Source organism: Sorex araneus, chromosome 4 (assembly GCF_027595985.1).
Source record: "Sorex araneus isolate mSorAra2 chromosome 4, mSorAra2.pri, whole genome shotgun sequence".
In the NCBI taxonomy this organism is placed as follows: Eukaryota; Metazoa; Chordata; class Mammalia; order Eulipotyphla; family Soricidae; genus Sorex; species Sorex araneus.
The window spans coordinates 191,472,217-191,488,963 of NC_073305.1; the positions used below are offsets into that span (position 1 = coordinate 191,472,217).

The following is a 16,747-nucleotide window of genomic DNA, read 5'->3' on the forward strand; positions in this document are numbered from 1 at the left end:
GGGGATGTCACAGGAGTGCAGACGTATGTCCACAGCTGGCTGCAGGGACAGGGTGGGCTGGGAGTACCTGTTGGGAGTGTCTGCCACGAGCACCTGCCACAAACACCTGCTGGGAGCTTCTTCGTGACCACTTTCCAGGTGCACCTGCTAAGAAACACCTGCTGGGAGCATCTCCTCAGGTGAGAGCAGAAGCAGGTGCTGTCATGGCACAAGAGTCAGAGCAGGGCCCAACAGCATTGGAACATCCTGGGTCTGGTGTATGTCCTCCTCATACTTGTGTGGTACATGTCTGCCTGGGTGTGCGTACATGCATATATATGTGTGTGTGACTGCATATGGGATGTGCACATGTGTGTTGTATGTGTACAGTGTGCCTGTATGCATATATGTATACTCCTGTGTAAATGCATAAGAGGTATGTGGTGCAGGTATGTGTGCAAGTGTGTTTCATGCATGTAAGTGTACTGCATGACTGCATATGGGATTGTATATGTGTGACTGCATATGGTGTGTACATATGTGCATGCATGTATGTGTGCACATGTGAGGTGTGTTGTGTGAATACGTGGTGTGCAAGTGTGTGACATGCAAGCCTATGGGAGCGTGTGGAGCGTGCACATGTGGGTGCACCTGGTGGAAAACAGCAGGGTCACATCCCTGGGCCCTTCCATGTGGTTCTTTCCTCAACATGAACTCCTGGACGTCCACCCTAATGATGAGGGATTAATCGTTGAACCTTTTTATTGATAGCGACACGTTTCTCCGTTCCTATAGGTTTGAAGATCAGCTGCCTTTTCTGACTTTCTATTTCTCATCCCTCACAGTGGGCCCCGCCCCGCAGCTCCGAGCCACGCCTCTCTCCTTCTCCCCCTCCCCCCCGCCTCCTGGCCGCTCTTTGTGCTGCCAATAAAGTTGTGTACCGAGCGACCGGAAGTCCGGCCGTAATCCGCGCCGCGGCGTCGTGAAAGCGGCGGTTTCCCCTGACGACGGCAACGCGGGGAGGATGGCGGCGCTGGCGGCGGCTGAGGCCGCGGCGGGCCCGGGACCGGCCGAGGCGGCCGAGGCGGCCGGAGCGGCGGAGCTGAGCCGCGCGCTGGGCCGCCTGCTGCCCGGGCTGGACGCCGACAGCAAGCTGGGCCGCCGGCGCGCGCTGGAGGCCCTGCGGGGCGCGCTGGAGGCGGCCGCCGCCGACCCCGCCGCCTTCCAGGGCCCGTGGGCACGCCTGCTGCTGCCGCGCCTGCTGCGCCTCCTGGCCGACCCCGCCGAGGGCTGCCGCACGCTGGCCGCGCACCTGCTGACCTTGGGCCTGCGCCGCGCCGCGCGGCCCCGCGACGCCCTGCCGCGCCTGCTGCCCGCGCTGGCCGCGCGCCTGGCCGGGCCCGAGCCGCGCCGCCCGCCGGCCGAGCCGTGCGAGGAGCTGCGCCTGGCGCTCGTGCAGCTGCTGGGCCTGGCCGTGGGCCTGGGCGGCGCGGCGCTGGCGCCGCACCTTGACGACGCGGTGCGCGTGCTGCGCTGCACGCTCCTCGACCCCTTCGCCGCAGTGCGCCGCGAGAGCTGCCGCTGCGCCGCCGACCTGGCGCGCGCCACGCCAGGTGAGTGTGCCGGAGCGGGGAGTCCGGGGGGCTTTGGGCTGGGTGCTGGGTGTTGCCCACGGGTGCGGCTGGTGGCTCTCTGCCATTCACCTCCCCGAGGCACAGCGGAAGATGCCGCTGAGGGCGCAGGTGTCTGCGGGACAGATGGACAATGAAGGGTCTGACGGTGCCTGTAAGGGGGAGGGGACGGGGGTCACACCGCTGTCCTCACACCAGCGAGGTGGTCAGCGTCACCTGCCTCCAGTCTTAGGTTCCAGCTGCCCCATGCGCCCCTAAAACGTGGTGAGCAGGTGTTCCCGGCCCTGAGACCTCCTGGGCCCAGCCCACTAGGGCTCTTGGGTGTGAAGTGCCCCATTCGGGTGCCCGGAGTCCCTGTGGTTGGACCCTGTGGGCTGCCAGGCGCTGGTCCTGACTCCCCAGAAGTCCCCGCGAGGACGCCCTGGCACTGGTGTAGCTTTTGTCCTTGGAAGACATACAGCCGCAGGGCTGGCCCAGGAGCAGTGACACGGCCCCTCTGCCCAGCAGAACACTTCCACATGCAGTCGGAATCCCTGGTGCGGCCGCTCATGCAGACCATCTCCCACCAGCACTGGAAGGTGCGGGCAGCGGCCATCGAGTCCACAGGCGCTGTCATCCGCTACGGCGACGCTAAATCCCTGGATGACGTGATTCCACATTTTGCACAGCGGCTATTTGATGACGTCCCGCAGGTGAGGCACTGGGTCACGTTGACCCCTGACGGCCAGGGCTCTCCCAGGGACACTGGGCCTTGCCCCAAGGACGTCACCTTCCTTTACCACAGGTGCGCCAGGCCGTGATGTCTGTGGTGGGGGACTGGATGCTGCACCTGCGAGACCGCTACTCCTTCTTCCACAAGCTCCTCCCGCTCCTGCTCAGTGGTCTCAGTGACCCGGTGCCAGCCATCGTGTGAGTGCTCCCTGCTGTCTAGCAGACCCCACCCCCAGAACTCAGACCTGCCCTGGGCTCTGCCCTGTCTCTGCGAGGAGACTGCTGGGCTCATGGTGCCCACAGGACCCCTTGCACACCCTTTAGTGCTCAGTGCTACCCCCTGCCCTGGGACCCTCCCCAGGGGGCTTCTGGAAGCTTCTCTCCTGGGACCCTCAACTGTGTTTTCCCCCCACAGCTGTGAGGCTGCCAGTCTCTGGGAGCAGGTGGGTCTGCAATGGCAGCAAGAGAATGAGCATGACCTGAAGGACAAGCTGGACTTCCCCTCAGTCCCACCAGCCCACCACCCCTCCCCAGGTGCGTGAACCTTCCCAGACAGCATGGTGATGGATCACCCCCACATCTGAGCCCTGGAGATAGGCCAGGGTGGGGCTGGTGGTGGGGCGGAAGGAGCTCACCCCCAGGTGCCCCTCCCAGTAACTGTCCTGTCACCTCAGGCTGTGGGGCTGGGTCTGTGCCCTTCCTGGCACTTATTTGCCCTGCCCTGCTCTGCCCCATGCTTCAGCTGGCCGTGTCGGGCTGTCTACCCTCCTGGTTCTAAGAGACGGGTCGAGGGACATGCCTGGCCTTGGGTGGACAGCACCCTGCTGTGTCTTGGTGTCTTAACCCCCTCAGCTTTCAACAGCAGCCATGAGGCAAGAAGGCACAGGTGGTGCCACCTCGTGCCTGGCAGGAAGGAAGCTCTCAGTGCCTGTGTGTGTGTGTGTGTGTGTGTGTGTGTGTGTGTGTGTGTGTGTGTGTGTGTGTGTGTGTGTGTGTGTGTGTGTGTGCATGTGTGCCCTGTCTTGCTGAAACCAGCCACTCCCAGCCATGTCTCAGTGTTGCCGCTGTCCTCCCCAGGCACCCGCCCCAACTTGGGGTGCCACCTCGTGCCTGGCAGGAAGGAAGCTCTCAGTGCGTGTGTGTGTGTGTGTGTGTGTGTGTGTGTGCGCATGCATGTGTGCCCTGTCTTGCTGAAACCAGCCACTCCCAGCCATGTCTCAGTGTTGCCGCTGTCCTCCCCAGGCACCCGCCCCAACTTGGGGTGCCGGGAGCTGGTCTTCAGGAATCTCTCTAAGATCCTTCCAGCTGTGTGCCATGACCTCGGGGACTGGGTGGCAAGCACCCGGGTGAAGTCAGCACAGCTTCTCGTGCAGCTGCTGCTCCATGCAGAGGACCACACCACACAGCACCTGGAGTTACTGCTGCGGGCCCTGCAGCACGCCTGTGCTGATGAGGAGCCAGCCGTGGTCGACAGCGTGAGTGCCGGCTCAGCACCATGGCCTGGCCACGGGGCCTCGTGGGTTCGAGGGTGCCCTGAGAGCACGCATCGGGCTTGGTCTTGGGCTCCTAGGGTGAGGATACTGATGAAGGCCCGTCTCACGACAGAGGGCTTAGTTCTCTCAGAGCATGGTTATGCTGTTACCATGTCCCGGTGGGGAGGCTATCATTGTCCTTTCTGCAGAGTAGGGACCCCCCAGCCCCTCACTTGTGCTGGAGTGAGCAAGGCACAGCCTTGTTTCACCGGGGCCTGCGGCCAGCCACAGACTCCTGGAGGTGGACGGGGACATTGGGAATGGAGGGGTGGGTGCCCAGCATGGCCTGGCCTTTCTTCCACAGTGCACACGATGTGCGGAGTTGATGGGCATGTTCGTTAGCCCTGAGGTGCTCCTGAAGCTGCTCCTGCCCTCGCTGAGGAAGTCACCATCGGCCCCAGGGCTCCTGGTCCTGGCCTCAGTTGTGCGCGGCTGCCCCGGGGAGGTGCTACGGCCTCATGTGCAGACCATCGCCACAGAACTGGCCCAGGTCCACAGCTGCAAGGGGTCCCAGGATGTAGGTGCTGGGGCTGCACTGGGGAGCCACATCAGGGGAGGAGGGTACTGGGGCCCAGGGACTCAGGCACTGCATGTGGCTGCCAGTGAAGCCACTGTGTGATATATGACCATGTGTGAGTACTTGACGGGGGGGTGGGGGAGAGGGAGTGTATGAGTACATGACCATGTGGGAGCATGGGAATATGACTATATGATTGTATGACTGAGTGTAAGTATATGACCGAATGTGTGAGTATATGACTATGTGTGTGTGAGTATATGACTGAGCATGTGAGTCTGTGAGTATATGTCTGAGTTACATGACTATGTGAGCAAATGACTGTGTGTGACCATGTGACTGTATGACGGTGAAGAGTGAGCGTGAGTATATTTATAGACTGTGAGCGTGAGTATACAACTGTAAGTGAGTATATGACTTTGTGTGAGCATATATATGACTGTGAGTCTGTGAGTATACAACTTAGCATATATGACTGAGTATATGACTGTGTGGGAAAGTGAGTATATGAGTGTGAGTATATGACTGGGAGAGTGTATCAGTATGTGATTGTGTGGGAAAGTGAAGGTGTGAGAGTGAGTGTATGAACATGTGTGTGTGAGCATGTATAGGAGAATGAGTATACAAGTGTGTAAGTGTGAGTGTATGAGCATGTGTGTGGCAGTAGGTGTGGGAGAGTGTGAGTATGGAGTGTATCAGTGTGTGAACATGTATTTGTATGTGTGAGAGTGTTTTATGAGTGTGTGAGTGAATGTATGAGCATATGTGACTTGAAAAGTGTGTGTACGAGGGACTGGAGCTATAGTACAGTGGGGAGGTCGTTTGCCTTGCATGCAGCCAACCCGGGTTCGATCCCAGGCATCCCATATAGTCCTGTGAGCATGTCCAGGAGTAATTCCTGAGTGCAGAGCCGGGAGTAACCTCTGAGCATTGCCGGGTGTGACCCAAAAAGCAAGAAAAAAAGAAAAAAGTGTATGAGCATGTATGTGTGAGTTTTATGAGTGTTAGTATGAGAGTGAGTATGTGTAGGTGTGGGATGTTCCTATAAATACAAGTGTATGAGAGTGGATATGTGAGTGCATGGGTGTGTAAGTGTGTGAGTGTTGTATGAATGTGAGGGTGCATGTGGGGTATGAGTCTGAGGGTGTGATTACTAGGGCTTGAGAGTGTATGAAAGGGTGTGAGAGTGGGTGTTGTATGAGAGTTGTATGTGGGGGAAGTGTGTGGGTATGTGAGGGTATGTTGGGAGTGACAGTGAAGAGATGGAGCATGAGTATGAGTGTGTGGGGGAGAGGGTGTCTGAATGTGTGAGCCTGTGTTTAGGTGTACATGTGTGGTTGAGTGTATCTGAGTATTTGTGTAAGTATGTATGTTTGTGTGAGAGTAAGCATGGAGGTGATAACATGGGTCAAGGTGAAGTGTGAAATTGGACATTATGTTTTGTGAGTATATTTTGTGAGTGCAAGTGTGAGTGATAGCATGTGTATGAGTATGTGCATGATGTGAGCATGTAGGAGCATGTGAGCAATGAGAGCATATGTGTGTGTATGATTGTACGAGTGTATGAGTGTGTATGAGTATATATGAGCATGTGTGAGCATGTGAGCGATGAGAGCATGTGTGAGTGTATGAGTGTATGAGCATGTGATAGTGCGCATGAGTTTTGAGCGTGTATGAGCATGTGCGTGATTGTGATGAATGTGTATGAGCATGTGAGCGAATGTGTATGAGCGTGTATGAGCCTATGTGAATGTGTATGAGCATGTGATAGTGTATATGAGTGTGTGATGAGAGCAAGTATGTGTGATGAGAGCATGTATGAGTATGCATGTATGAGTATGTAGCATATATGAGCATGTGAGTGTTAGTGAAGAGAGCATGTAGAGCATGTGAGTGATTGTGTGAGTGATGAGAGGGTATACGAGCATGTGAGTGATAGTTCGTGTGAGTGAAGAGAGCGTGTATGAGCATGTGAGTGATTGTGTGAGTGTGAGTGATGAGAGCGTGTATGAGCGTGTGTGAGCATGCCTAAACGTGTGAGTATGAGCATGTGCATGTATGAGTGTATGTGCGTGTATGAGCGTGAGTGATTGATGAGAGCATGTATGAGCATGTGTATGAGTGTGTGTGTGTATGAGCATGTGATTGATGAGTGTATGAGCATGTGTGAGCATGTATGAGCATATGTGCGTGTATGAGTATGAGCTTGTGATTGAGTGATGAGAGTGTATATGAGTGTATAAGCATGTAAGAGTGTGTGAGTGCAGACTGGTGGCTCTCATGGTGGGCAGTGCAGGAAAGGCCAGTTCTGCCTCTTCCCGTTGTCTCAGCCTGTCCAACAAGCAACTTCCTGCAGGCCTTGCCTGTGTGCAGCTCTGCCCTCCATTCCAGAACCAAGGACATTCAGTCAAGGGAACTCTGCTATGTGGGCCGGGATGAAGTTTATTTTATACTTATTTTGGATTTGGGCCACCCTCTGGTGCTATTCAGGCAATTCTCAGCGAACTGCACTTGCCCAGATGGGTCCTTTCTGCAGCCTCCCAGCCCCTCAGCCCCTCAGCCCGACTTTGATTTCAGATCTGATGGGTCCTGGAATCTTTGTTGGAGATTATTTTAGTGCTTTGCTGGACTCATGCCCCAAGGATCAGTCCCCTTATTGGGTCTCGTTGGGTGCAGGGGCCCGGGGCTGTTCCACGCTGCAGGGCTCCGATGGCATGAACTCATACAGGGCTCATACACGCTCTCCTCACAATCACACAGTGTGATAGAACTGGCTCAGAGTCACCAGTGCTGGGGCAGAGATCGTCAGGGCTTCAGGCACTTGCCTTACTGCCGCTCATCCAGGTTCAATTCCCGGCACCTCCTATGAGCCCTTCCAGAAGTGATCCCTGAGCACAGATCCAGGAGTCAACCCTGAACTAGCCAGCTGTGGCCCAACCACCTCACACACAAATCCAGTATTAGCAGCCGGTCTATACGTCAGCTGCTAGTGCCTCGCTAACTCTAGGCCTGCTGGGTACAGCGTTGGGGGGCATCTGTATTGTACCTGGGAGCTGCCCACACTGGGTGTTCCAGGCACATGCCACAGGGAGTAGGAAGCCTCCCACCCCCATTCTAGCCCGGCTCAGAATCCCGCCTGGACAGAGTGTGTAGATATAGCCCCCCTCGTCTGCCTCTGTCTCCTGCGGGGGTCACCCCGTCCCTGAGCCAGGCCTGAGCGCCTCCTGTTCTCTGCCCCAGCGCCTGTACGGGGAGCATCTGCTGCTGTGCGTGCATGCCCTGCTGGACCAGAGCCCCGACGCCTGCAGGGAGGCTGGCCTGCTGCTGCTGCAGGTGCTGGTGACCGCTGCAGCCCAGTGGGGACCCACTGGCCTCAGGGACAAGGTAGGGGCCCACAGGTGGCAGGGAGGGGCCCACGGGTGGTGGGAAAGAGCCCTCCCTTACAGTGACTCTGACATGGAGCTGTGCAGTAGTGCTGGCTGTGGCCGCACATCTCTTGGGGCCCCAGTGGCCCCTCTGCTGCTTTGGGCTTGGACGGGACAGCTGTGGCCTGGGCCGTGTTCTTGCAGGCAGACACGGTCCCTGTGCCCAGCAGCTCTCTTTTGCCTTCACGCCCATCCTCTCTCTGCCACTCTGAGTCCCCCCATCTTGGCCCTTTTGGGAACTGCCGAGGCTCTGAGGACAGTGGGCCAGGGCCTGCTGAGGGACACACTGTGACCACAGGTGCAGGAGACTGTGGCTTTGCTGGCCACTGCTGAGGGCGTGGATGGAAGCCAGGGCCTCTATGGGAGGCACGTAGGACACCTTCTGGAGTGGCTGGAGAGCTCATGTCAGGACTGGACCGTGCATTCAGTGGGGCTCCTGCAGTTCACCGTGGTCGTCACCCACTCAGGTGAGCCCGACCACCCCACAGCTGCGAGCCCTGTAGAGGCTTTCTGATCTCCCAGAGGAGGCGCTCCAGTGGAAAGAGAGAAGTCAGGACAGGAGAGAGGCTTGGGGACAGGCACTTGGGGGTCGGGCGGGGGATTATCTGAAAGGTGGCCTTTAGTCTTTTTTTTTTTTTTTTTTTTGCTTTTGGTCACATCCAGCAGTGCACAGAGGTTACTCCTGCCTCTGCACTCAGGAATTACTCCAGGCAGTGCTGGGAGACCATATGGGATGCTGGGAATCGAACCCGGGTCACCCACGTGCAAGGCAAAGGCCCTACCCGCTGTGCTATCACTCCAGCCCTGGCCTTTAGTCTTGAGGAGGGACACTGCGGCTTCAAGAGAGTGGGTCTTGTTGGGCACCCTACTTGGGGCAGAACCTGCTCAGACCCTCTGTCCACTGACACAGTGAGAGCTTGCCAGGGGCAGGTTAAAATCAGATGGAATTTTAAAAAAAGTGAGCCAGGAGAGACTGCCCCTCTGTGGTCTGTGCAGGAACCCACCTTTTTTTGGGAACAACCTTCTCCCCTGTAATGCATCTCTACCCTTCACCCCTATACTGCACTGCACCCACCCCTCACTGTTATACTGCACCCCACTCCTGTACTGTAGCCCTTCCTCACCCCTGCATTGTACCCCACCCCTCACACCTGTACTGTAGCCACCTTTTAATTGTACCTCAACCTCTCCTTAATGTATCTTCACCCGTCACCCCCTATACTACACTGCACCCCCACTCCTGTACCTCTGCTCCACCTCTCGCCCCTGTACTATACCCCACCCCTCATCTCTGCACTGTACTCACTCGTCACCCCTGTAATGCACCTCTACACTCACCACTATATTGCACTATACGTCTATTCCTGTACTGCACCCACCCCTCACTGTTACACTGCACTCCCACCTCTGTACTATGCCTCATCCTTTACCTCTGTACTCCATCTCATCCCTCACCCCACCCCTTACCCCTGTATTGTACCCCACCATCCCCCCTCTACATCTTTGTCTCCACACACCCACTCTGTTCTCCTGAGCCTGGGTCTGGAAGGTGAGGTGTGGGCCAGTCAGACTTTTGGGAAGCTGGGGGCCCAGGACCATGCAGCCCCCCTTGTTCCCAGGGCCTGCCCTCGGGGGGGTGCTCCCGAAGCTCCTGGCTATCCTCAGGGACTGTCTCCAGCCCGCCCGAGACCCACAGCTACGGTTAAAGCTGCTCGCCCTGTTGGGCCAGGTGCTGCTGCACCCCAAGACCCTCGACTCCCAGGGGTGAGTACCCTGCGCCTCCACGGTCCCCTGGCCCTGGGGATGGGGTCGGCCCTGCCCAGACATCAGCTCTCAGCAGAAAACAGAGGCTGAGTCCAAGTTGTTTCCCTGCAGCCGTTAAATTTCTTCTGGTGAGGAAGTTCCTGGAACATCAACTGCTAATAGGGCTCAATTAGGTTAAAAAGCCTTTAGGTGCCAGCCCTGGAGATATGTGGGGGTGGGGCAGCCCCAGCCCCTCAGGGGCCCTGTGGGAAGGCAGAGCTGCGGGGCAGGGCTGGAGAAGGCTGTGTGCCCTTCCAGAAGCTTCCCCAGCCCTCCTTCCTGAATGGGGCCCAGGGGACGCTCCAGACATGGGGGACAGTCCCCTGAGGGTTGAAAATGTGAGGGCAGAGATGAGGCCTGAGGCCCATCTCCCGGCTCAGGGCTGAGACCCTGTATTGGACCTCATGGGGGGGCCAGTGGCCAGCGAGCAACTCTCCCAGGTCTGGGGTGCTGGCCACTGCCTCCGAAGGAGATGGACGCCAGCAGGGCTCCTGCTCCCTGTCGTGGCTCTGGAGTGCCCCCTGCTGGAAGTAGGTGGTGGCGCCTTCAATAGGAGCATCGGCACCAGACAGGGAAGGGCTGGTCTGGGTCTGTGCTGGCTCCAAGCCCTGTGCTCTGCATGAGGACGGGCTGTGGAGTCTAGTGTCAGGGGCTTCTGCAGGCCGAGGAGGGAGCGGGAGCACAGCTTCTGGCTCCTCCCTGAGAAGTCCTGAAGCAACTGCAGTGGTACCGGGGCTGCCAGCAAATCCTCAGAGCTGGGCAGCGTGAGGCCACTGACAGGAGAAACCCACGCTCGTCCCTCTGCCGGATCTCTGCAGGCCTGTCCTGCTGCACCCGTGCTCTGTGACTCATTCCCGTGCAAGGGCCGCCCACACCAGCTATCTTGTCTTCTGCAGCCACTTGCACAAACATGTGGACTCATTGGTCACTGAGCTGCTGATCCCCAACCTGCAGTGGCACGCCGGGAGGACAGCCACCGCCATCCGCACAGCAGCCGTGTCCTGTGTCTGGACGCTTGTCAGCAGCGGGACTCTGGCGGCACAACAGGATGAGGCCTGGGTGCGGGCTGGGGCCGGGCTGGGGCCAGGGCATGGGACGGGGCGGGGTGCGGGCTGAGGTGGGCTCTGCGGGCTCTAGCGTGCTGGACAGGGATACAGCAACCAGGAGGACCCTCTCCTCGCCCCCTTCTGCAGGGTGGTGTCACGCGGTGCCAGGTGCCAGGGTTGTCCTGGCTGACCCAGATCCACCCCCGTGTCCCCGGGGGCTGGTGGTTCACTGAGTGCCCCCGGCCTGAATCCCCATCCCTGGGCGTGCCTGCCTGCAGGTTGAGGCCACTCAGGCTACACTTATGCCCTCTGTGCTGGCCGCCCTGGAAGAGGACTCGCCCACAGCTCGCCTGGTGTCCTGCCACATCGTGAACCACTTCCTAAAAACTTTGGGGGCTGCGGCTGACCCAGACAAGCTCCTCAAGGTGTACCCAGGTAGGACCCTGGCCCGGAGCTTTGGCTCCCGCTCTCACGGCTGTTCCCAGGAGGACCCACTGGTTTTTGCCTGGGTCACGGTACAGCCATGAGGGCTAGCTACAGGCCCTGGAGGCTGCATCCCCCTCCACACGGGTGTGGACGGGCAGCTCTTGGGGATTCCTGCACGATGGTTCCTGCATGGTGCTTGACTGAGCAAACAGCCTGACAGACAGGGCTCCTGCCGCTCTGGGGTTCACAAGAGCACAGTGCAGTGGGAGCTAGGAATGGCCCCCGCACCTGACTCTGGGGGTCCTGCTGGCAGGGAGAACGGCCTAGGCCTGGTGTTAGACGTGTTGGGGGGCCTGTTCCCAGCCTGCCATTCGTGCCTAAAGAGGTCCTGCCTTGGCTGCAGTTGGGGCGGGCTCGGTTTTGCTCCTGGAAATGAACGTGAAACACAGACAGACAGTGCATCAGCTTCTGTCTGCGGGGGTTTCTCTCCCAGAAGGACCCCTGGGTCCTACAGACACCATCTGCCTCCTAGACAGGACAGTGAGAGCACTGAGCTGCCGTCCCCCTCAGATCAACAGCACAGAGCGACAACATCCCTGCCTTGAGGTCATAGCTAGGGGCAGTCCCTGGAGTGCCCTGGGCCTAGAGTGCAGCCGTCATGGGCTGTATCGGACCCGTTCTCTGGGCAGGGTTTGGCCAGGGTCTGCTACCCCGGGCCAGGAACAGTCTTTCTCGGGTTGGGCCCAGAGCCCGGAGTGGGGCGGTACTGTGTGAGCACTGCCCGCGCAAGCCCCCTCACCCTCCTCCCTCTGCAGAACTGCTGAAGCGTCTGGAGGACGTGTCCCAGGATGTGCGGCTGGCGGCTGCCAAGGCGCTGGGCACCTGGTTCCAGTGCGTGGGCCACCTGTGCAGCCCGTGTTCCTTGCAGAGCAGCGTCCAGTATCTGTACCAGGAACTGCTGGTACATCTGGATGACCCTGACAGCACTGTTCAGGACGCCGTGCTGGGTGAGTCAGGCTGCTGTGGTTCAGGGTGACCATCTCACACCTTGTCACCATGTCAGTATTGATGTGACATGTGCCATGACACGTGTGTGCCAACACAGGATGTGACATGCATCCTGACACAGGATGTGACACTCTTAACACAGAACATGACATACACATGTTGATACCAGTGTGACACATGTGCTGACACAACATGACACGTGCCAATATGGGGCATGACTCATACATGGTGATGCAGGATATGACACAGCTGACACCAGGTACACTTGTTAGGTTTTTTACACCTGCCCCAGGTTGTTCAGTAGTGATAGGGGGGGCACGGTTTGGAGCTGTAGTAGGAAGAGGTATGAGGGGGTTGTTGCAGAAAACATAGTGCACAGCATACACAGCACACAGAGCAGACACAAACCGCACAAACAACACACAACACATGCACACACAGCACACATAGCATGCATACCTACACACATCAAACATACAGCACACGCGTATACACACAGCAAATACACAACACATAGCACACATATACACACAACACAGTGCATGCGTACACAGCAAACAGCACACACATACAGCAAACACACAACACACATAGAACACACAGCACACACATACACACAGTGAACACACAGCACACACAGTAACACAGCACTCGGCACTCACAGCACACGCTGGAGCCAGGACCTGTCTCCATTGTGTATTGTGCTCTGGGGCCTACACCCTTCCTGGATTATGTCGGCTCCATCTGAGGCTCTCTGAGCTGCACTGAGACACGGCCTGCTGTGGCGAGTTCCTTATGGCCTGTAACTTGGGTGTGTCCAGTGTAGCATGTCTAGCCTGGGCATGTCTGCCATGTAGGTTGACTGATGGGTTGTATCTGCCATGGTGTTTGCTGTTCCATGTCCGTTGTGCTCTGACGGTGTGGGCTTGCCTGTCATGAGTGTCCCATGTGGCCTGACTGGTGTGGGCATGACCAGTGTGGCCTGTCCAGCATGGTGTGGCAGTCTCATGTGACATGTCCACCGTGGTGCGTGTGGCTACTGAGATTTTTCCTTTTTTATTTTTATTTTTTAGCTTTTTGGTCATACCTGGTGATGCACAGGGGTTACTCCTGGCTCTCCACTCAGGAATTACCCCTGGCAGTGCTCAGGGGACCATATGGGATGCTGGGATTTGAACCAGGGTCGGCCGTGTGCAAGGCAAACACCCTACCCGCTGTGCTATCTATCACTCCAGCCCCAGTTTTTCCTATTTTGCAGAGGTCCTCAAGGTGGGCAGCACCGTCTTCCCTGAGCTCCTGGTGCAGGAGACAGAGGCCATCATCCACAAGCACCGAGACCCCTCCCTCTGTGAGCAGCTGCTACAGCACGTGCGGGCCCTGCCGCCAGACACTCCGGGCCCTTGTTCTTGCCGGCAGGACACAGGGCCCTGAGCACTTGGATGACCACCTGTGCCTGGGATCTTTTTTCAGCATCGTTTGGCTTCTGTCTTCTCTCTCTCTGTGATCAGTGGAGAGTTGATGGCCGTCTGCCCCATGGTCGCCATTCACGGCTGCCAAGTCATCACTCTTCTCTGGGCCTGCGTCAGCTGCTCAGTGCCTACCAACAAAGATCTTGATGGATTTTCAAAACCAACATATTGAAAAGGTTCCTTTCTTTTGGTGACCTCTCTACAAAAACTTAGTGTTTCAGTGAGCAGATGGGAAAAGAATTTCACTTGAAATCTGAAGAATGATTCATAAACTTCCCATTTAAAAGGTCCCTGAACATAAAACATTACATGGGGACATTCACAGTGTTTTCACTTATGTCACTTTTCACTAACAGTGTTGAGAAGAGGATGTTTAATCAAATGTAGTTTTGAATTCTCTCTTGTAAGTAACAATAAAGATTCTATTTTATTCTCTATCACTTTTTACACTTGAGTGCTAGCCCCCGTGAGTGCCGGTCAGCCAGGTGCGCATCAGTAAAGGCAGGAATGGACTGTTTGTTTCCTGCTGCTCCGTGGCAGGATACTCTGTTAGAAGTTGACGTAGGGGCTGGAGCGATAGCACAGCGGGTAGGGCGTTTGCCTTGCACGCGGCCGACCCGGGTTCGATTCCCAGCATCCCATATGGTCCCCTGAGCACCGCCAGGAGTAATTCCTGAGTGCAGAGCCAGGTGTGACCCAAAAAGCAAAAAAAAAAAAAAGTTGACGTAAACTTGTCTTTTGGGATTCTTGTGTGTGCGATTCTGTGCCTTCCACTACAGCCTCCGAGCCTACCACCACAGCAGCCCTGCACAGCAGCCCTGCACAGCAGGTGATTGGAGCATCTGGCAGTGCCCGCCCTGGACAGTAGGTGGCAGGAGTGCTCAGCCAGTATGGCCCACCACTGTGGTGTAGGCTTCCTACAGGGTCCCCCTGAAACGGCTTGGGGGCCTGAATCTGCGCCCCAGGCTTGTGTACTTGCTGTTTCTGGCCCGCCGGGCTCTGCTGCCCTCAGTCCAGTCCTCCATCCACCACCTGTGCCCAGTGCCAAGATCCCCCTGCTGCCCTCCTGGGGGCCGGGTCCTTCACCACAGTGCAGCCCGGACCTGGCTAGGCATGTGTAGGGCTGGAGGCTGGACTTGAGGCCTCTGGCCTTTGCAGGGAGGCCCCACTGAGAGTGCCCTGGAGCTGAGAAGGCGGTGAGCTCTTCACTCAGGTGTTCATGGTGCCCGTAGCCCTGTGTGCTGCTGCACTCTGATGAATTGGAGACACAGGTTCTGGACCCTTCCTCACCCTAGCGGCCTGCCTGCCTGTGTACTCTCTGGGCAACTCTCCCTCTCACCCCCTGCTGTTGGACTCAGGCCGCTGCCTCACCCGGGGCTGCCCATGCCATGGGCGGACGAAGGAGGAAACGAGGGCCAAAGCAGTTGGTTGGTGATCAGTTGGCCGTTTATTCCATTTTCCCCTGCGCCTGTTCCAGTCTCACACTGCCCCTCAGTCCCGTCTCCTCCCGTCTCTCCCACTCTCCACGCTCCATCTCGCAGCCTGGTCTCTCTCCGTCTTGCGCTTGCTCCTGAATTCTTCCCCTACATTCTCCCTCTGTCCCCTTGCTAGTCTCTCCGCGCTCCATCTTGCTGCCCTGCTCTCTTGTCTCCAACCCAGCCAGGTTGGGGGCAGCCACACATCCAGTCCTGCAGCAAAATCAACATATGAAAGCCCTTCTGCTCAAGGGCAAAATACCACTTAGGGGTTCTCCTCTCCTTAGTCCAATAACTTAATTAACATCTTAATTCTACTTTTTTATTTTTGTTTGCTTTTCTGGGTCACATCTAGCAATGCACAGGGGTCACTCCTGGCTCATGCACTCAGGAATCACCCCTGGCGGTGCTCAGGGGACCATATGGGATGCTGGGATTCGAACCCGGGTTGGCCGCGTGCAAGGCAAACGCCCTACCCGCTGTGCTATCACTCCAGCCCCAGCCAATCCTACTTTTTAATATTAGTTATTTTGTATGGATACAGTAAGATACATTGAGCTTGTAGGGCAGCTCTCCTGGGAACATCTTGCCGCAGACTCAGACTACAGTGCTCAGGCCAGATTAATCTTTCCTAACCCTAGCAGGGTCCAAATCTAGTTACTGCTTTTTGGGTCATGACCGCATTTGTCCATGACCATGCTCTTGACTTATAGTTAAGTATTATGGCACTTTGTCCAGGCCCATTTCGATGCCAGGGTAGCTCACTGCTTGCCCTGGATCCATCCAGTCCCTCATCAGGATCCTGCTTTTGGGGTGCTAGGAAGTAAAGGCAACTGAAGCTTAAGTCCAGAGAACAGATGCCCAGGAGTGAATATCATTCAGAGTCAGTTAACTCCCAAGTTCAAAACAGCATTAACTGTCTCCCTGTGTCCATACAAAAAAGGACATTGCTCTGAATTAATTATGCAAAGGACTTAAGGAGAAGAGAAAAACAATATTTACAAGTTAACAGCACAAAGAAGTTACAAATAAACACAGGAATGGGAGCACTGTGACGGGAGTAACCCAATAAATCTAAGCTCCCTACAGCAAGGCTGAAAGGACAAACCAATGTTATCCTAAATCTGCGCATGGCCATCGCAGTCCCTGTGTGGGCCCAGCTTACCCCAGGCACCTTCAGGCTTCTCTGCTGTGTCTAGCAGGGCCGTGGAATCTGTGGCCCAACTCTGGCTTTTGCAATGGGCGTGGAGGTAGCAGCCCTTTCTGAACTGAGTGTGTCTGTTCCAGTCCCATGGGCACAGACTGCTGCACACCTGCTGCCTGTCTCTGTCCCTGGATTTGCCATCTGAGATTCTGATGAACTCACCCCTTCAGCCAGTGCTGCGAAGGCCATAGGTTCCCCATTCTGGGTGGAGACGCTCTGGGTAGAATTACTGGGGTATTCGATACAGGCTTGTCGTCCCAGATGACTCATCTGTTGCCCCTTTAAATGGTTATAGGGGGGTGAGGTGAGGGGTATTGGGCACACGTGACCACCCAGGCCCCCTCTCACCCCACTTTCACCCACTAGACAGTAGTTTGCTCTCTCCAGCATTATATACAAATGGATTTATACTTCTGCAGTACATTTGTTTAGCAAGTGCCAGAAGAAACCCATGTGCAAGGGAAACTGCCCTGTCCTATGTCTCCGACCCCCTGTGCACACTTCCTGCTGATGCCAGGTGG

At 56.7% G+C, this 16,747-nt stretch overlaps 1 protein-coding gene across 1 annotated transcript; it reads left to right on the forward strand.

Annotated features, from left to right (window-relative positions):
- Positions 1–996: 996 nt before the first annotated feature.
- On the forward strand, positions 997–13,984 carry DNAAF5 (dynein axonemal assembly factor 5). The gene is made up of 13 exons (XM_055136495.1): positions 997–1,592; positions 2,118–2,302; positions 2,395–2,519; positions 2,737–2,855; positions 3,564–3,796; positions 4,158–4,370; positions 7,611–7,754; positions 8,094–8,262; positions 9,415–9,559; positions 10,495–10,657; positions 10,923–11,079; positions 11,886–12,077; positions 13,337–13,984. The coding sequence occupies exons 1-13, from the start codon at positions 1,004–1,006 to the stop codon at positions 13,507–13,509; spliced, it is 2,607 nt and encodes an 868-aa protein (XP_054992470.1). The 5' UTR covers positions 997–1,003; the 3' UTR covers positions 13,510–13,984.
- Positions 13,985–16,747: the final 2,763 nt, after the last annotated feature.